The 21,905-nt window shown below is 38.0% G+C and overlaps 1 protein-coding gene across 2 annotated transcripts in view; it reads left to right on the top strand.

Annotated features, from left to right (window-relative positions):
• The window catches only part of SNX9 (sorting nexin 9), a 93,794-nt gene that overhangs the window by 65,089 nt on the left and 6,800 nt on the right, over window positions 1-21,905 (top strand). For both annotated transcript variants that reach the window (XM_074948685.1, XM_074948686.1), the window contains 7 exons: window positions 1,948-2,078; window positions 3,782-3,885; window positions 7,344-7,447; window positions 10,257-10,334; window positions 18,051-18,127; window positions 19,995-20,084; window positions 21,311-21,425. In XM_074948685.1, coding sequence (XP_074804786.1) covers window positions 1,948-2,078; window positions 3,782-3,885; window positions 7,344-7,447; window positions 10,257-10,334; window positions 18,051-18,127; window positions 19,995-20,084; window positions 21,311-21,425 — 699 coding nt within the window. The remainder of the gene's footprint in view (window positions 1-1,947; window positions 2,079-3,781; window positions 3,886-7,343; window positions 7,448-10,256; window positions 10,335-18,050; window positions 18,128-19,994; window positions 20,085-21,310; window positions 21,426-21,905) is intronic.

Here is a 21,905-nt window from a genome sequence, read left to right on the forward strand (position 1 = left end):
CTTTTTTTAAAAAAAAGCAACAAGTCAAAAAGAAAAACGCACGCACGCACGCAGCCAACTATGTGGCTCTCTGTACCTCTGAAAATGCAACAGCCTCTCAGTGTGTGAAGAAAGTTGAGCATTGATGCAAATGCTGGGATAAATGCCGAGGAAATTGAAAAGTGAGGAAGTGATTTTGTTTTTGCTTAGCTAGCCTTATGCTTAGAATTGCACCAGTATTTTTATTTAAACACGTGCACATGAACTAAAAAGAACCCAGAAGACCTGATGTGTGTCTAGCTTTCATTGTAATTGGATCATAAAAGACTCAAAAGAGAATCTGGCATCTCAGTTAACCTTTTGTCTTTGGTATTCTGTGAGCAAGGGTGATTTTCTCGATTTGTGCCAAGAAAAGGGTATTTATTTCCTTTAGAAATTAGCTTAAATAAAACTTTCTTTTAAAATGGTAAATATCTTTCAGCATGCTCAGGAGGCTTCTTTCAGAGGACGGCTGGACAGAAAAAAAGCTATTCTAGACGTTAGTCTGTGGAAAGCCTGCTACTGTGCCAGCTGACTATTACTTTTGTTTAGATAAGAACTATAACAGGAATTCTGTTTTTGCTGGCTGCTATGGATTATGGATATGATTTGCAAAGGTTCCAAATAGGTTACCATTCATGTCTCCGTACAATGACTCAGACGCTACTGCAGCTTTAGTGCAGCTGGATGATAAAGCAAGTTATAGTTATGGAATATGTTGTGTCATCCTTCAGTCTTAAATTATTCTGTTAATTGACTAGATGCCATTAAGTGTGGATGTAGTTTCCTATCGTTTTCAATAGTTCTGTGCATGTCTATCAGTTAGTATTGCCAGCTCTGCTCCGTGTTTGTATCTCACCACTTGAGTTTTCTGTGGGGGTTTTAAGCTGCTGCCATAGCAACTATGTCAAGTTTATATATATATTTTTTTAAAAGTGTACTCCTTCAAGGACTGTTATCTACATTGCTATGTGGATCAGAGCGGTTAGTATGCTGTAACAATGCCTTAACCTTTTCAAATGTATACTATTGTGTACTATGTTGGACTCATCAAATGAATGAGGTTTGTTTTTTCCAATTTTAACTATAAAATAATAGTCTTTTTAATTTTAACAAAACAAAGGTAATTATCAATACACAATGGCAGAAATTACTCTCTATAAATAGCGTTTCATCAGTTACCTACTTTTAAAATGTAATAGTTTCAATGATATGTGCTAAATATCTCTGTAGTTACAAAGAGCTGGCACTTCATAAATGCCAAACTTTGCTATTCTTTGAGCTTCATCTTTTCTAGTTTGTGGGGGAAAACATCTTGGTATGTTGGTGGATACAATATTTATACATTTTGAAGAAGTGAAAAGGTATTTATTTGGTGGTGGTGGTGGGTGTTGTCTTTTGTGCAACTGCCTTCCATGTATGAACTTGATGGATGTTGGACCTTTCAAAAGCATTATAAACATGACATATTTAACAAATAAATGCTACTCCATCTTGTTTTTACACTTTCTTCAGAAATTCATATCTGTTTCTGTTATCTTCTTGACTGAAGAACTGAATAGATTGCATTAATCAAAGGCCTGCAATTTGAGCACGCCTGTAAATTCTGTGTCTTGGGTCAACTAATTAACTGTGTTCTCTGGAAAACATAAAAATGACGTGCCATTATCCTTTTCTGTTTCAAAATCAGACAAAACAAGAGAACTCTCTAAAATGTGTCTTGGCCATTATTTAAAAATAACAATCCTACTCACCATCAGCTGATGCCTATTACTCTACAGTTCTAATTTTCCAAGCTACAGAAATTACATAAAGGTAGCCGTTTCGCAGTCCACCAAATTTAGGTGAAAAGAGCCTGTTTTTATTTTAAAGATACGTGTGGATGTTGCTAAAGCAGAAATGTAGTAGTTATTATTCAGTATATTGCAGGGCGCTTTGAAGAAGAATTTATCAAAATGCGCATGGAGAGGCTGCAGGGTTGGATGACCAGGATGTGTCGTCATCCGGTTGTTTCAGAAAGCGAAGTTTTTCAGCAGTTCCTCAATTTCCGGGATGAGAAGGTAGGAAAAAATTCAGCCTTGTTACAGTCAGAAAAGAGAGATGAAAGAAAGGGACTTGGACTGATGAGCTCACTTTGCACAGGAGAGTGATGTTAAATTTTGTAGCCTACATATAATGAATGTTTTGATTTCTGTCTGCCCCCCAGTGGGCAATTGACAAGCTGTAAATTGCCATGTGTTTGGTAGACTTGGTTCATTGCTTAGAAGAGGAATAGGTTTGCCTAATGAAATTTTATTGCCATCTGTCCTAATAGATAGGTATTCTAAGGTAGATTTTTTTTTCAGAATTAGCAGAATAATAATTTCTAATTCTCCCTCCCCCTTCACTCCTCTCACACATTGTATCTCCAGTTAGTGACATTTCTGGAAGAGAAAAATAGAATGAGCAAAACTCTAATAGTAGCAGTTATCTAAAAATGGGTGGAAAAAAAGACAACCCAAGGGAATTTTTGCTTTCTTTAACAAAATAAACTAATGTGCCCTTCCAAAGATTTCTGTGGCTGTTGGACTTGATCAGATCTGACTCTGCTGAACTCATTTATCGTTGGTTGACTCATCAGTGAGTGCGGTCCTAGTGATCTGTACTGTTCTGCTGCCAGAAACCATTCATTTTGCAGCAGAGCTTAGAGGTATATGGTTGTAGTACTGCATTAAAAAAGATAGAAAAAGGGGTTGACCCTGATGGTAACAAGATCAGGCAAATCTGTGGCATGATGATAGAATCATAGAAATGTAAGGCTAGAACGGAGCTTCAGAGGTCATCTAGTCCAGCCCCCTGCACTGAGGTTGGACCAAATATACGTAGAACATAAGCTTGCTTCTTCAGTTTCCTTGTTCCTTCTCATTTTGTTTCTTTTTCTCTTGAGGGTAGCCCATTTGCTAAGCTCCAGAACTAGTACCAATCTGGTTATATGTTGACTGCTAGGCCTACGTAACTGGCACCCTTTTTTTAAAGAAGAATTTTTTTTAATTTAAAGTATTCATGAGCAATAAAGGCAAAATGGAGTGCATGTGTAGAGTGTACATGTATCCAGAAACTGTTCTGTTAGCTAAGATAGGGTCATGCAGTTGTCCTTCTAGCTTGTCAGCAGTTTCTGTTGCTAAAACCTGTGTGGCTGGCTATTGGCATTCTTATGACTAGTGACATGAAATACAGAGAACTGATGCTGCAACATATCTAGGATTTAAAAAACTAATTCCAACTAAGCATTTTACAGTGGCAGTTGTCAAATCTCTGCCTCCTGCTGCTGCTTTTATTTAAACAAATATGACCAGCTGGGAAAATTATAGTAAAAAAATTAAGTTGCTCGGTCCTTTAACCAATTGGATGATGACAATCCAAAGATATCACACATTGCTGTGCGTGTGTGTATATAAAGTGGAGTATAATTTTTAAAATGAAACAATTTAGATATGTGCATAATTTTTCTTTTGTAATTCGGTTATTTGATAAGTAGTTTGTGTTGTGTGTGTATATATACTTATGTATTGCACAATGTATAATTCACATTTTCAACTTAGTGCTATGATATAGAAAATGAAATGCATTTTAAAAAAAAAATTGCAATTCTGTCCCTATAGAAGAATTGGCAAAACTCCCATTGAAGTTGCATTCATTGCTTAGGATATGTGTTACTCTACTATGGGTAAACAGTGATGATCACACTGCACAGTATGCATTGTCCCATTGTTCTTTTGCCAAGGAATGGAAAACTGGGAAGAGGAAGGCAGAAAAAGATGAGATTGTGGGAGTAATGATCTTTTCAACTATGGAACCAGAAGCTCCTGACTTGGACATGATAGAAATGTAAGGTGGCACTCCCTTCTCTTGCACTGATACTACATGTCAGCAGTCATATTACAAAATGTTATCTCCTGATGGAAAACTACAGAACTATCCATATAACACAAATTTAAGCTTGCATGAGTACACATACTGGTGGCATCAAAGGGCTTCTGGCAGTACGTCACTGAGGTGAAACTGAAAAATGGTAGCTTTCTCATAAAGTGACCTTAATTTAAGATTTGGTGGAGACCTTTCCAAATCTGTTAAAACTCTGACACAATAAAAGGATATTGCACAGAGATCTGCACATGCAGGATCGAAGACCAGATTGAAGGCAGATCCTAAAAGGACTTTTTTGCAACTAACTTGAATCGGAGTTGATGAGCACTGGCAGAATATTGGCGCAGAAGCCTGCCAGCATGGCAGTTAAATGGTCTGTTTTGTTCTTTATTGTGGCAGTTCTGAATCATTCCAAAGCAACTAAATGTATCCAAAAAAATTTAATGTGAGGTAGACAGTCCTGTCAAACAAGACAAACAATCCTGTGCATAAAATGGAAAAGATAATGTTTAATTCATTCAGCAAAGCGTTCTGATGGGAGGGACCAGCAGAAATCTATTACAAATGAGGGAAGAGTGACTTAAATTATCAGACTTTTAAAAACTTTTTAAAAAAGTTATATAAAAAATTGGGCAAATTCTATATAAGTGTAAAGGAATGTACACGCGCACGCGCGCACACACAGACTTCTCTTAGCTAACCTTAGGGTGATAAATTGGATTTGCTTTGCAGTTCCTGTCTTTAATTCCCATAATCTTGTTTTAAAAAGACAAATGAGGAGATATGTATGATTTGCTTGCCATCTCCTCCCCCCCCCCCCCATCTACTGTAGAACATGGGTGTTTACATGGATTTCCATAATGTCTGTACGTCTGTGAAGACATTAAATGTTTGTGGATGAGCTGATGTGACGAAATGAAAAGTGTTTATAATAGCAATATCATACTGTACCTACACTTAGAAATATATGAGGCCTATGCTGAGTATTTTGTGGGTAAAGCAACATCATTGTGGTACATAGCTATTACTCCATCTATATTCAAGGAAACAGTCCTGCCCTAGCAGAGAAATGGACTTCTAGGTCTCTTCCATTTCAAAATCAGTTGTTAATCCTCAACCTTAATTATGTGCTTAAATACTGTGGTATCAATGTGGTACAAAAACCCTTGGTACTAAAAAGATTTCGTGTGTGCATGAGAGAATGATGTGATGATAAAGCTCCAGGAGAATTGGTTTCTAAAAATATTATCAAGAGGCATAACATTTCTCATCTGTCAGGAAAGAGAAATGATGAGGCTGTAACGTGTTAGGGCCTCTAAGTTAGGAAGCTTATTATTTGTTTTTGTTTGAAGTGCAAGTCTCAATCTATGTACATGCCATTCATAATATATCTTTTAATAATGGGAATAAAAAATAGTAGGTTTGTATGCCTTAATTCATAATATTTCTATGAATTATCTCCTTTAATAGAAGAAAGTAGGTGGTTATAGGGCAACTTCAAAAATACTTAACAAAAAATGTATTTATTCTGGGGCTTACCACTCTGATTTTTTCATTAGCCATTCTTTTCTCAACCATTCTACCCTATTAATCTCTCTCAACAGACACCGTGGTAGACAATCTGCCAATCAACAAGGCATCTATTTTAAACTAATTCAGTCTAAAGTACTCTTAAACCAACTTAATTGCCCACATAAGGGGCTTGCACTTATAACTTAAACCTATATTACTTATTTGTAAGTTAAATCAGTACAACTTTTGTGTTTAGACAAGACTTAAGTCTTCTGAACATTTATTTCCTGGAAGAGTCAGATCACACACTCATGGCATATGGGTTAAATCTCACTTTATATTTATCCTAATTTCAACATTTTTTTCAGTAGAGTCCATAGGGATGTAAATATATATCTTTCTCTATTGGTTTAGTCTCCTGTCCAAGGTAAAAGTATTGACACTTCATTTCTGCATATTTTATTTTCATTATTATATTGTAAGTCAGTCTTCCCATTAAGTGGTCAAATCATTTAGATCACCTTTCACTGAGGATCCTAAAACCATGTGGCCTAATTCTTCTATACCTATTCTCATTCTCACATGTAGTCCTATTATAATTAATTGGGTGGCACATAAACAGGGTAACTTTTTTTTTTTTTTTTTTGGAATGCGGGCCTTATTTTTTGTTATCGCATTCTTCAGTGTTTGGGACTTTGCATGAAAATAGGATCTAGGCTTTTTAAGAGTTACGCTGTTTCGTTGTTTTTCCTGTTTAAAGTCACAGAAACTTCCCCAGTTACAAGTTGGGATATTGCAAACAAAGAATTGACATTTCAGGGAGAAACGTCTAGTAACCTAAGCCCAAAGCTGGGATCTAGGAACCTTTGAGGTCTAGTCTCAGCTCTTCCAATGACCCAGTCTGTGATTTTGACCAAGTCACTTAACCTCTTGCTCTGTGTAAAAGAGAGATGATAATAATTACATCATAATGGTCTCGTGGGCACTAGATAAAACATGGTATAGTTGGGAAAAATTTTAATGAAAATGTTAGGACATTCATAGAGCTACTCTGTTAATTGCTCAGCGCATTCCTGTGTGTACAGTGCTATATAAATAAGTATGGATATTTTAATGCAGATATCCTTAGTAAAATGAAAGAGAAATACATAAATTGGAATCCAGGCAGATTGTTTTTGAGCACAAAATATTTGCATTTCTTCCGTGAGATATCAGCAGCTCTTTATCCTAAATCATTTAGTCATCTTCAGGTTGAGACTATATTTCTATTCTCCCTGAAGAGGTAGTCTAGTTTTTGATGCTGATTTGCATATCAGATTCACTCTTTGTAGACTGGTCTGGTGTGAGTATCGGCTATAGCTGCTGTTTTTGTGTGTACCATCATTTTAAGAAATCAGACTTCCATTGTTTTAATTCTTCACATTTATATTTTTAAAAAATGTATAGCTAGTGCACTAGGGGTGCATTTTCTTCACAAAATTTAAAATACAAAACAGTAGTGATCATATATCCTTTATATGCGAGACTGCCATAAAGGATAATGTTTTGGATTAGCTATGTAAACCTTGCCTTATTCATAAGGATCCAGAGCAAGAATGATAATCCAGTAGCAGACTCCTTTTAAAGGATGGAAAGTATAACGAAGCATCAGGCAAAGGACCTGGAGTGAAATTCTGGCCCCACTGAAGTCAGTGGCAAAATTGCCATTGACTTTGTGGGGCCAGGATTTCACCCCACTCTTTTACTAGTTCTGTGAGATGCTTAACACACTCTTGGGCGTTGTAAAAGTTATTATTTATAATAGTCATGTAGTTGTTCAAAAGTCCATTGCATCAGTTTAAATGCCAATTGTAGCAAATTGGAACAACTCTGTATCTGTCTGTAATGGGATTGCCCTTATTCCACAGAGAACAGAAATGTGATGCAGTAGGCAGATTCACTAAATCCATGGATGATGGAGTTAAAGAGCTGCTGACAGTGGGACAAGAACACTGGAAGCGTTGTACTGGACGTAAGTGTCACTTGGAAACTTTACAAGTTTAAGTCCTCTCTGCCTTGCTTTTTTATTGCTATTTAGATATATTTGTGTATTTATTATTTAAATTTGAAATGTATTTAAGTCTACTGAATTTGAGAACATCCTAGGTTATGATGAAACCATACACTGAAAATTACTAGTAAGGCTTACAATGCTAAAAAAGAGAGCACATTATGTTCTTTCCCTTTTCCCCTCCTTCCCCGACTCCAATGTTACTACACCTTAACTAAATTTCCTGAGTTTATAACACTTGGTTTGGACATAATTGCAACATCTCTGTATTGTATTTTACCCTAAATTATTAATATATGCTCTCAACAATAACTACATCTTAACATGATTATTTCCAGATAAAAACTATTATTTTAAAGCTCCAAAATGCTTATTACTATAGTTAATCTTATTATACTCAAAAGACAACTACTTTGCATTCCTTGTTTACTTCAAAAATATGGGGCAGGGACCTAATACAATGGAGTCCTGGTCTATTGTTACTGCAATATAAAACAATATAATAATAAACTAATAAGTGGCCAGCTGAGAAAATGTTTTAATATTTATGAACAGAAATTATTACAACAGTAGTGGAATATAGTTAATATTTTACCATTGCAGTGAAATTCCGGTTAACCAAATGTCCATTATATGCCCACCAGTTGCACTGAAGAAGAAACTTAATATCTATAGAATTCAGGAACTGCATAAACTAAAACACACAAACCGCTGCCTTTTTTTCCCCTCCTCCTTCAGTATCTTGGATGGAAGAGGAGACAAGGCATGGAACAGAAGTTCCTGGTTCTGTCTCCATGCCCTGTTCTTTTGTTGTTTTAGCAGTCCCCATCTCCTCTTTTTGCTTGAGTGCAGTGCAGCTCCATTCTTGCAGGGTTGGAGTGCCACAGGAGTTGGAATTTCAGGGATCCCTAGATATCTGAATCCAGCTTATCCAAAAGTTCTTGGCTATCCCTTTAGTCCTTCTTTTTTATATATTCACTTCCATAACATATTTAAAATGACACATGGTGGTAAAAGGAAATATTGGAAATACACATTTTCTTTGTTGGAGTGGCCACTTTGTCATAAATTCACACTGCCATTGCTGGGGATTGCATAGGTCTCAAAACTGAATGGCAATGCCTTGGCACACTGAAGAAAATTGAGGATGGAGTGTTGGATTAATGGGGCATACAGAGGGATAGTACTGTGAATGGTACACAATGCATAGGAAATGCCAGTCCCAAGAAACAAAAATTAAAACGTGATGCATCAAATAATTCTTAGCAAGAATTCTACTAACGAAGGTATTCTAAGGATACTAATAGAGAGACCCACTGTATGGTGTAAAAAGGCATTTACCTTGATCTGAACACTAAAATGTCAGAGCAATTGAAAACTACTTAGTTCCTCTTTTATCCACACAATACACTTCTCCAAATACAGATAATTAAAAACAAAAATGAAAAAGCAAACATATCTCAACTTCTGACTCTTTCTATAATGGACAGCTCATACAAGCAAAAAATTATTTTCATTTCAGAGATTACATCAAGCCTTTGAGTCTATAGTATATGAATTATGCATGCTGTTTATAATTTTAAAAATTCAGCCATAAACCACAGCAATTCTAACCTCATTGTGAAGAAATAATTTGTGCATGCATGGCTGTGTAGACATAATAGAACACCAAATTGTATAATACACATACAAGTGCATTTTGTTAGCCTTATAATTGTATGCAATGTTGTTAGTTCCTACTTTAAGTATTAAATTTTGAAACCTTGATAGCTATCTTTTTAAGAGGGTTCTTTTTTCTTTTTTCTTTTCTTTTTTTTTAAGAATATTATGAAGACCTTTAACATTGCAGCTAATACAATTTCTTAGTATATAAAAGGTTGTGTCTTCATGTTACTAACTCCAGGTCAAGGATATATCACTGAAACAAATTTATTTTTAAAAGGCTCACTTAAGAAAAAAATCTCTCTGTACTCCTGGAATGCATTTGTATAGGTTGTATGAATATGAATTTAGAATAAGGTGACGCCCTCCCCAGTTTTGGGGTTCATTTAAACACACAATATTCTGGCTTCTTCACAGAAGTAATGAAGGAATGCTTTTAAGTTTCCATGGTAGGGGACATTTCACCTGAATCGAGCTTTTTAAACACATTTGTTGCTTTAGATAAGCAAGTATGGACACACATGGTGACCTTTTCAGTTCTTTCTTCAAGATGCAATGGCAAAGTGTTCTTAGAAAAGTGGGGGGTGGGGTGGGAGGGGAATAGGAGTGGGGTGTGTGTGTGTGTGTAATCTGAATATGATATTGAGAGAGATATAGACATACACATGCACAATATGTCATGTTCATTATATACATGGAGACAGATACATAGATTGTATACACAGAGACAGATCCTCATTTGGTGTGTGATTTTTAAAATATGTACTTACACACAGTTATATTTTAAAATAAGTGAAATAAGGTTTTTATCTTCATGAGTTTGGAATGGCCAATTATTCAGGTATGGATGTGCAATACTACCCTTTGTACGAATACTATTGCATCTCTTTGAGCTAACTATAGAAGGACTAAATTAAGACAGTATTTTATCTTTTTAATTAAAGATTCATAAAAGGTAATACATACATATGACTTATGGTGGACTTCTAGAACATTTTCCTCAAAAATAAATGTTTAATATTGAATAGCTGTTTTGTACCAGAAATGCTATATAATTCAGTGGAAGTGTAAAACAGTATTTACGTTTTTACTTATTTTTTTTCTTCAGCATTACCTAAGGAATATCAGAAGATAGGAAAAGCCTTACAGAGTCTGGCACTGGTTTTCGGCACCAGTGGTTACCAAGGTACTTTATATTCATTTGCACTGTTCTTTCATCTTAAGAAATATTATGTCTAAAGTGTCCTGTTATACAACATTTTGCTGTCAAAATGTTATATTATTTTGGGACCTTTTAATTTTTAAATCTCAATATAAGTAACATTTTCTTTATCTATTTGTATTGACTGAGTACCCATATCTTAGAGTTTCAAATGGCATGACATGTTTACAAAACGAATGCAAATGAGAATTCAGATCCGAACATATCTTACAATAATTTTTGTTTAACTTGAGGTATTTACAGTGGCAGTCTGATCTAATACTAATTTGTAACATTGTCATTGATCTAACTGACAATCTACTGAAGCATGTCTTTTATGACCAATACTTGTGTGTTACGTTACAGAAGAAATGTGTGGATATAAAAACATCGGTCATCACAAAAGTATAGCGTGACATTTTAAAACCATTTTTTGTAATTAACTGGATTATGTTCACCTGGTTTGGAGACACTTTGATTTTTTTTTTTTTTCCAAAGAGCCCTATCTACACAATTAATAAATGGAGACTGTCATGTTGGGTCGTAGTGAGGAGGAGGGAAAGAGGCGTAAGATGAAAACTAATCAGTGGGCTCTTCTTTTTGTTGGGAGTGTTTTATGCATTATCCTAAAAGAGTATCCATATTTTGGGCCAAACTTAAATTCCACTTTGGCACATTTCTACTAGGCTGATGATCACATTTTGAGGTTTCCAGTTTGCTTGTTCATTATACATACGTAACTTGCTGTTTAGAAGCATCAGAGATCAAATCTGTATTTCATAATACACATTTATTAGCACAGTGCTTCTACTCCCCGTTTCTTTCCACAGGACTGGAGCAGAATTGCTGGCTACATTAAATATAGTCTCTCAAATTCTGCTAGTGTTTCCGCAAGCAATGTGCAGAAAAAATTCTTCAACATAATGAAGAACCTCATTGGGTCACTCTCCTGTGTGCCCCTTCTTCCTCCCAAATTCTCAGACCAAAATTGGAATCTGTCTCAGATTTCATCCTAAAATGAACCTAAAGATTGGGTTTTTTTTAACCTAGAATGTTCTCACTGAGTTCTAAAACTATTACTTTTCTTTCAGATCACTTTATTAACTGGCATTTTACAGACATTCTGAATTTTTTTAGACCTTTGATTTAGTAACTTATTCCAACTGGGATTTTCTGCTTGGTTACTACTAATTAGTTCCTTGCTTTGTATCCTTCTATAAACTCTGCCTGTTAACTCTGATTCCATTTTAACCTTTGATTTGAAATTAGCTTCTTTGCTGTGGGTGTATGTCCTGTGTATTTATGTTCTTCTGTACCATACTTGACGTAGACCTTTAAATATGTAAAGTGTCCTGCATACAAATTCGGGCTGGAGCCAAACAAAACCTGTAGCATGAATCTTTGGGAAGAGACTGAAATGTTACTTTGGTAATTATAACACACATTCTTTTACCAGGGTAAAGGGAAAACAAAGAATGTGGCTTTAAAAGCTAGGATGCAAACTTGCAGATCAGCCTTACGAAGGAACCCGGTCATTTGATTTTCAGCATCTTTGAATGGTATGGAAAATAGAGACCATGGTAATTGGGAAGTAGGCAGGGATATTTCCCCTTGCTACTCCCTTAGACATACATGGTTGCACCCTAGTGTCTTGCTAAGAGAAATTGCTTCCTTCCAGTTGATTATCCTCTGTCCTGATCCCGTATATTTTACTACTTAATACACCTGGTACAACAATCTGTTTTCCTTATATTAAGTATATGGGATTCTTTGCTTCAAAATTCACTTCTCAAAAAAAAAAAAAAAAAGACCGAACAAGTGGAGTACACAAATTGCTTTAAATCTCTTCTTCACTACTAGTCATTCAGCTGTCTGCTGTTAGTGTGCAATCTCATGTGATGTCTGGTTTGGATGCTGTTATTCTGTGATTGACTGGACATGCAGAAGAATGAGGACATAGACACATGAATAGATTTAAAGCAGCAGGCTGCCGCTTTAACTTCAATATTAAAGGGGTTGCTGAGACACTCCCCCTCCCATCCACAAAGTTGGTTAAATGGCTTCACACCGTATAGCTGAAGAATCAGGATTGGCTCCCTTACCCAACCCTCCACCACTCAATTCATGAGTCAGCCCAGTGCTGAATCCCATCACCCTCCCCCCTGTGAAGAGGAATGATAGGATAGATGAGTATGTGAAGACTTAACACCTCGTCTCACCCCACAGGCTTGTGGAGTCCACCAGTCCTTCCTGGATCCCCTACTCCTGTTTATCCTCAGAGCTCTCCCCTTGCAGCCATTTACAGAGATGCCAGCAAATTGCTTGGTTGCATTCTTCCCCCCTACCCCCCAACTGTCTGGCAGCTAACTCTTGTCAAACCTGGTCTTTCTTTTTGATAGCTCAACCACATACTGGATCCTTTATCAGATAAGTGGACTCTTTTTTCCCTCCATGGTTAAGGGACATCATTCCTGCTCTCTTTGACCATCATCACAGATCCAAAAGAGGCAGCTTCTTGTTTCATGGTTCTCCTGATCAAATCTATTTGTGCATGTCTGCCAGCTCTCTGACACATCTGCCTTGTGAGTGTTTCTGACCAGACCAACCTGGTCCTTGGCCATAGCTATGTAATCCACCCTAAATCCCACTGACTGTTAATTTTCAAATTGAGCCTGGTGCAAGTACTAAGATAAGTCTTCCCTAATGGACTATCGGCATGCTAGGCAATGTGAAATGTCCACAGATCAGTGCAAGAAAGAGAGACAGGAATGTCCCATAACATGCTGCTCTTGCCAAGCGGGTATAGAGACCTTTGGCTCTGAAGCCCAGCTGAGACCAGTCTGCTGATGTAACCACCTGCTTATCAAGCCAGTGTACCATTGAGTACCCACAAATCCAGAGAGCTACATTAATTCTGATTTCCCCTAAAAATGAGAAACAGGATTTAACATATGCTCCCTACTTGCTCTGCTGACTCCTCCATCGCGTAGACATAGGCTCTCTAACATCTTACCTTCAATAGCCTGAAACATCCAAAAATCCACGCCCATGGAGGCTGCACCAATCCTAAAGAGAGTATGTGCTGAATTTACTTTATTGAGCCCCAGATAAGAATCCCTTTCTGATCATACAGCAAGTTGAGATCTTGTCAGTTCACTAACACACCCAAATACACATGCACAAAGCCTGCCTCATGCATATGCAGGGGCAAGCACACCCTCCAAGTTTTCACTCGATACACCCATTCATCCAGGTGTTCCTTTAACACTGTCATGATCCTGTGTGCTGTCTGATCTATTTTGGGAATCGCTGCTATAGGAACACAGACCCTTGTCTGAGCCATGCACCAGCCAGTTCCAGAGTACTCCCGTGGCACAGGGACAACACTGCAGTACTTGTGGCATTCTTCGGTGTAAAGGAAAGGAGGCTTAAATAAAACGGCTTTCCCTCTACAATGGCAAAGTATAGGCAAGGCCCTAACTAAACCAAATCTGAGTGGCTATGGGGGTGCCTGACCTGCATGCTGGGTCCTCTCACCCTGGGCAAGTTTCCCTAATAAAACTCCCCACATTATTCTGCAAATCCTGTCAGCTAGCAACAAACGGACTGGCCCCATGGTGGATGCTGCCAACCTGTGGTGCACTAGTCACACCACATATCTCACCACCAGAAGCTTTTGGCAATGGGCCAATCCTGAGCAGATGCCTTTCCTAACTCTGAACTCAATGAAACCTGCCGTGAAAACCTAGAATGTCTTTGTCAATGGAGTTCTCTGCCAGTGTTTAAGGCTGTCAGTAGCTATGGTTCCATGGAGAACAGGGTTGTTGGTAACCAGTTTTGACTGGCAAACAGCATTAGTTACCAGAATCTGCCCTTCTGAAATTGAGAGCATTGGCAAAACCAGTATCAATACAAAGAATTTGTCTTGTGGTGAAAAGATATTTAATAACAGTGCAACACACAGGCGCATAACCTCTGCATTAGCTGCACAGACTTTACTAACTGGCAGCTAATGTGTACACGCATTTCAAGTCACCCCTTAGGCCACTTTTGAATACATCAATCCTCTTGATGATGTAAAACCTGAGTTAACACCAAATGTATCTATGTATCTCCAGTTGGCTTGCTAATATGACACTATATTGAACTCCTTCAGGAATTCCCCCCATTTCTCCTGCCCCACCCTCCTCTCATATCTTGTTTGTTACAGTGACAAACAAGGGCTGTTTAACACCTGTGGGGGCAGCTACTAGGTTTTCACAGAATGCCCTGCTGGGCATTTCCACCTTACAGTCAAATTTGGATCCCTTAGGATCATCTGTAACTGTTCTTTAGTGGGTTTGCTGCTTTTAAGAGCTTTTAGTTCCCTGAATCAATACCCATAAGCCCTCTAATTATCCCCAGGGAGGAGGGATCCCTTCTGCTATGTCTAATTCTATGCTAAATATGTCAGTTGTTGCATGTGAATCCTTTTCTCTTTCCTTTATGGTTAAAGGGAACCCCAAACATCCTGCCATCTGCTGAAAGGTTCCCTGCAGCTGGACACACTCACCTGCCCCATATCTCCTCTAGTGAACAGGAAGCTTCAAATAGTAATCAGTTGGGGTAAACACACTGCACAAATAACAGCTCATTCCCGCATTATACAAAACCGTTCAAAAGCTGGGTGTGATATGGACAGCTCCTGGGCAGGGCCATATCTGAGTAATAACAACCCTTAATCTGAAAATCACACAGACTAAAGTCTTAGTTCTACCCTCAGGCAGATTCACCCCTAATTCACCCTTTGTCAGTTGAGCACCCCAGCCACATTTATTTTAACCTTGCACATAAAAGCATTTAATGAGGAGTAGCAGACCAAGCACAATAGAAGATTCACTAAGGAGCCTTGAGTGAATAAAACACTATTCCTGTAAGGCCCCACCTGTAAAGGGAATAACCAAAGATTTGGCATTGGAACTCCTCCTACTTCCCACCAACTTCAGCTACAAATTCTTGTTCGTGTTTGGCCCTAACCACGTGGTCCAGCCCCCAATTTGGCTTCAATTTCTTGGCCCAAATGTGAACTCTCTCCCAGAATGAGGGATTAAAAACTTGCCCATTAACATCTGACCTGTCTGCCCTATTGGAATAAACCAGTGTATCTAATTTAATGGAGATGGGGATTTTTGTAACATTGCCATATCTATCTCCTGGTCCTGCCTTGGACTTGAGGATCACCCTCCTTTCCCCTGAAATGAGCTTTTCCTCTATCACTGAGTGCTATGGGGGCCTCCACACATTTGCTTAATTTTGCACAAGGAATAAAAACATTTCCTTCTCCCTTGTATTTTGTGCTTTCCTATCACTGAAAGGATCATGTGAACCAGCTTGGTTGGGATAGAGGCAAGACCTCATGCCCTCTGCTGATGGTAGCCTATGGAACCCCTTCTGACACCACTTGTACCTTTTCAGAGTAACAGCCGTGTTAGTCTGTATTCGTAAAAAGAAAAAAGATCTTTCTTTTCACTTGTACCTTGCCATCTTCCACACCCTGATTCCTCTTTAAAGAGGTGGGTTGGGATGCCCTATCACCACCCTATAGCTATGCTATGCTCTGCTCCACTCTCCCCAGCTCCAATCCATGAAGGTTTCTTGGATGCATTATGGACAAGGAAGAGGAAAGTGAGGGGCAGTCCCTGATAACCTTGCCCACCCAATCAGAAACACACATGCATATACCCTCCCTTGCTAAGATGGGAAGGGGCAAATGTTAGCGTTCTGAAAAGCCAATCAACTTGTGATACTCTTCTCTCTCTCCCTCCCCCCCCCCCCGCCCTCATTAGAAGCACCACCCAGAACTTCCTTTTCTAATTCAACCAGTGCTCCATTATGTCTCAAATATAGCCCAGGAGAAAGGTACCTAAACAGCAGCTTGTCTTTATGTTCAGAAAGATTCCCCCGTGCAGTTATGGAATTGCAAAACTAGGAAATTGCAGTCCTTGAAAATTTTCCCTGTAGTTCAAGCCTCTGAAGGGATCTCCTCTGAATTACATATCTTGAAGTCTTTTATTGTGAAGATATCTACCTTCAAAATTATTATTTCAGAACTCCAGGCAGGCAGAAAATGGCATGACTAAACATTTTTAAAACATTGGAGAAAGAGAAACATTTTTCAGACACCATTCTGATCAAAGTCCAGAAATTCAGATATTACTCAAGTTCTGCAGCTTATAGCAGTGCACACATCTGGGAGCTCTCCAGTTTCTGAAATCACGCTAATGAAACAGTCTGAACACTGGATCTGATTGCCACTCTGTCTTCCTTTATTTCCTCTCCTCCTTTAGGACATACCCTGACTTTAATATCTCTCCCTCTTCTTAACTCTGATCAGTTCACACAGGTGAGAAAAAGCAGCTGCTAAATTTCAAATTGGTTCTTTTAGTAAAAATATGACTCATAAATTAGTTTTATTCTGGTGCATCTCTTCAGTTGCCAAACATTAAGCCCTTGCTATTAATAATAGGTTCTGTCTTTAGTAAATAAGATCTTCAGAAAATGGAGAAGTACCCCTATAGTCAATGTATTTGTATCCATAATAATACTGTCAAACCATTTGTCAGGCCAAAAAAAAGGAGATAGTTGGGATCCCTTTTCATGAGAAGGGGATAGTGTGCAGTTGCTCTTATATAATGCTTACTGGTAGCCTGCCAGATATGCTCCACCAGCTCATTTTCATAACTCTCTGTTGGCCAAGAAGACTTGAACAAGCTAAGGCCAGGATGGAAAATCATTACAATCATTCTTTGGGAAGACTCAAAAATGCCTTAAGAATTTCATGGTTATTACGCTTTGTTCTGCGTAGTGCTCTGAGTGTTACCAGCTCATACAGTATTTGGTATTTTTCTTAAAGCCCCAGTTCCGGGAGGCATGCAATCGTGAGAATCTCAACCTTTATTTTAAAAACAAGTCTCTAGTCTTCATGGTTGAAGAGCAAAGTTTGAAAATGTGACTGAAGTGTATCCTAAAGGCTTAGAATCCAGATGGCAAAGAAGAAATAACCCAAAATGTGTGGGGTGGGTTTTTTGTTTTGTGTTTTGGGGTTTTTTTGGAAATCTCATGATTTTCCGGGGCCTGATTCATTACTTTTGAAAGCTTGGGATTAGCAATACTGCTAGTTAGACCATCAAAGAAAAGTCATTATTTATTAACTGCGAGACACACATCTTTTTAACTATAGGGTTTTGGTTTTTTTGTTCTCCTAATTTTAATAAAATGTGTCTACACAGGTTCTTCCCCTACTTTAGTCGGCTTATCTTACCCTCTGACAATCCCTATCCTTCCTTATAAATGCAGTAATTAAATATTTTAAAAATAGGTGTTATATTAAATATTAAAAATATTAAATATTAATAAAAATGTTAAACACAAAGCGCCGGTCACTGTAGTTAACTTGTGCAAGTTGAATGCCGAATATGTAAATATGCCTTTTTATCACGTTAGTAATTTAAAAGCCATCCCCTCGCTAATGATACCAGTATACCAGAATTGAACAATGTTTGCTCCCTTTCTCTTTTGTATATTTTTTGTAAATATATAATAACTACAGCAGCACACAGGCTTTCATTACTCGAGACTAGCCTGATTTTGAAATCCATTTGTTTATTCAGCAACTGTATTTGTGAATTTGTTACTCCACCTTAATTTGAAATATATTTTTAGGAGAATCTGATCTCAATGAAGCAATAACAGAAGCAGGAAAAACGTATGAAGAAATTGCCAGTCTGGTGGCAGAACAGGTATAAAAACTCTAATAGAATGCAAGTCAATCCAATATACATTACACGACAACTTACAATGGGATTTGATCACGTTTTCCTTCTGCTCTGACTTTCTTGCAGAGTTACTTAATACATTTTTACATCCATAAGAAAATCAATATTTCAAAATTGCCTTATAAGTTAAGTTTTTTTTTTTTTTTTTTTTAATAACTTTACTCCTGGGGACATTCTGCGCAAAAAAAAAAAAATGAAAAATTTCTGTGGATAATATTTTAAAATTCTGCAAATTTTATTTGTCAAAATAATATCACCACATAATCACACCGGTTTCAGTTATTTTGGTAATTATTTCAAAATACCTGTCAGCAAGTAGGTCTGAAACAAAACACTCTCTCTCTCTCTTCCCCCCCCCCCCCCACCCCAGGAGTAGAGAGTTAAAAAAACTCCTATGACAACCCAGTTTGTTTCTCTGTCCCCTTCTCCCCCCCGCCGAGCCCAGCTACAGGGCCCCTCCCTGCCCAGATACCCGAAACCCCTTCTCCCCCCCCACAGAGCCCAGGGATCCAGAGGGAGAAACAGCCTGATGCTTGGTCCCAGGCTTGCATGGAGTTTCCCCGCACACTGCCATCTCCGTCCCTTGGGGCATGCTGGGAACTGCAGCTGCTAGGAACCCTCTAGCTCCCTCCCTCCCTTCCCCCCCCCCCAACACACACACAGCATCTTCGATGTATAAGCTGGGCTCTGCCAGGTCCACCATCCCCTAGTGGCAGCTAGCAGCACTGCAGCCCACTTCTGCGGGGGAAACCAAATTCTCCACACTCAACGTTAAATTCTGCATTGCGCATTGGCACAGAATTCCCCCAGGAGAAATAACTTGCATTATAAATTATTTCTCTTCTCTATGTCAGCTGAAAGAATGATGCTAGAAAAGGATCTCCTTTGTATCAGACATCTTGGCTTTCAATAGATCAAATTGATTATCTCCGACTGATTAAATGCGACTTTGTGGTGTCAGCACAGGCTGTCTACTAGGTCTCCCACTGTTACTAATGCCATTAAGCAATGATGGGAAATTTTTCAAAAACTTTCTTAGTATGGACAGTGGCTTGGGTCTAGATCATGCTGCCCCTCATATGTATTGTTTTGTCTCATTACTTCATCAGGTTTAACTTTTAAGTCCCTAATTTTAAAAAATGGATCCTGTACCTGCCTCAGTGTTCAGGCCTTAAATTTGGCTTTGTTTAGGACCTGCTGACTGTTCATGTAATGCTTAATCTCCAGAGTCCAAAGTTATTTTCAAATCCATCGTTACATTAGGAAGTGATTTGTTTTTTTAAAACACCTTAACTTTTTGAAAGTAATAGCTGGTTGGGTACATTTATCTGCACTGTATTTGTGGATAATTTGTTTTGTCACTGCTGTGGTTGGAAAAACTCTTCAGTGGAACCTTGAGATTACTAGCTACAATAATTTAAGTAAAATATGGAACACAAGCTTTTTAAAAGTGGCATTGAGTGTTTACCCTATTGATTTTATGTTCACTGAGGCCCCCGAACTTCTGTTCCCTGATATAGCCTTATATATTAAAAATAATGGGACAATCTTCACTGCCTTTACATGTATTCCAGCTAAAGACTGGACATTAAAGTGTGTTCAAAATCCATAAATTCTTGTCTTTATCTAGAACTAGTTATCTTTACATTGGGTGGCAGCGAATTTTAAATACAATAATCTTTTTCTCATGTTATAATTTTTTTTTCTTTTGCCTCTCGATATTTTTTTGGCCTTACAGCTCTTGTTCAATATGTCTAACTTTCTATTAAATTCTGACATTAATATGACATAAATATTTCTTTCTTAATAATTGCTGAATTCTCTTTATTAGCCAAGGAAAGATCTCCATTTTCTGATGGAAACTAATCATGAATACAAGGGATTTCTTGGTTGCTTCCCTGACATTATAGGAGCTCACAAGGTAACTGTTTTTGGGGGTGGGGTAAGGATGGGAGAGGAGTTCACAGGATAGATGAAGTTGGGGGCATAGTGGGGAGTAAAAGGGAGGAATGTGCATGTGTAAAATCAATACTTTGCCTGTCCTGCACTCAGATATTTAATTTGCCCATACCCCTAATGTCCGTATTGCTGGAAACCTGTAGGAAGATAGCAACAGAATCTTTGCAAATGAGAAATTCTCAGGGGAGGAGGGAATTTTTTTTTTTGAAGGCCTTTTTCAAAACTATTGTTCTTTTAGCAATAATCATGAAATTTCTAGCTTTTCATCAGCATTTATTCAACCCTAAAAGTAGTTTATAGTGGTGGAGGCTCTTAATGTCCTTTACCTTTATACAACTAATGAAGCTAATGTGACCATCTGATATAAGAATAGACCAATATTAATACAGAAAAAATTATAGTATAAAGAATTGTATGAGCACAAAAAAGGGGCTCATTCTAAGTAGCTGATTTGCCAGGCACACCTTAATTCTCCCACAAATAAAGTACAAATGACTAAATATTCCTACTAGTCAAAGGCTACATAAACGTCATTAAGTCACTGATAGTAAATGGGTCCTTTTGGGAAATAAGTTCTCTTGAAGCAGTTTACATTGCACAAATCTTGGATGAATAGATAATAGGTCCTAGAAGCATTTGGAAGCTGGAAGTGTTTAGATATGGTCCATCTAGAACTCCATTATATTTTGGAAGCTTGGCCTATTATCCCCTCCTATAAATATGTATGTTAACTTTTGTGTATCAAACCCTGTTTCAGTGTGCTTGTAATCAGTGCTCATGTCTTCTGGCATTTCCCCCCACTGGCATAATCAGAAGATATCTAAAATTAAACACCACATTTTGGGGGAAAGTACTGAAAGGCAAAATCAGATTTGTACACATGCTATGGGTCTGTCGAGTTGTTGTTTTAAGCCGATGGTTCTCAAACTTTTATACTGGTGACCCCTTTCACATAGCAAGCCTCTGAGTGCGACCCCCCCCCCCCATAAATTAAAAACACTTCTTAATACATTTAACACAATTCTAAATGCTTGCGGCAAAGCAAGGTTTGGGGTGGGGGCTAATATGTAATAATCTTGCAACCCCCTGAGGAGTCCTGACCCCCAGTTTGAGAACCCCTGTTTTAAGCTAATATGATAACCTTTAATTGATTGTTGTTTTAATCATCCTGCATTTTGGTCTTAACAGGGAGCAATAGAAAAAGTGAAGGAAAGCGATAAATTAGTCGCAACCAGTAAAATAACACCACAGGATAAGCAGAACATGGTGAAGCGTGTAAGCACCATGGCTTATGCATTACAAGGTAAAACAAACTTGAAGTTCAGTGACAATGTTACAGACTCTGAAAGACTAGTTAAGAGGAAAATTTTAAAGGGAAATCCTGTGCTGCACTAGGAATAAGAATATTTAGCTCTTATGTAGCACTTTTCATCCATAGATCTCAAAGAGCTTTACAAATTAGGTCAGCACCCTCACATTTTACAGATGGGTAAACTGAGGTACAATGGGACAGTGACTTGCCCAAGGTCATCAGCAGGTAGTGGCAGAGTCAGGAGTAGGATCCAGGCCTCCTGAGTCTCAGTTCAGGACTCTAGCCACTAGGCAATGCTGCCTCCCTAGGAGGTTTGCTAGTAGAATTTACTTCTAGGTAATGTCCCCAACTGCATTTGCTATTGAGAATTCGAGTCTGAAAAAAAGCAAATGGTATTTTACTTCGTACCAAAGTGTTTGTTTTTTACAGCCAAAGTTTTAGAGTTGGTGCAAGTACATTTTAGTTTCAAAG

Source organism: Natator depressus, chromosome 3, assembly GCF_965152275.1.
Source record: "Natator depressus isolate rNatDep1 chromosome 3, rNatDep2.hap1, whole genome shotgun sequence".
NCBI lineage: Eukaryota > Metazoa > Chordata > Testudines > Cheloniidae > Natator > Natator depressus.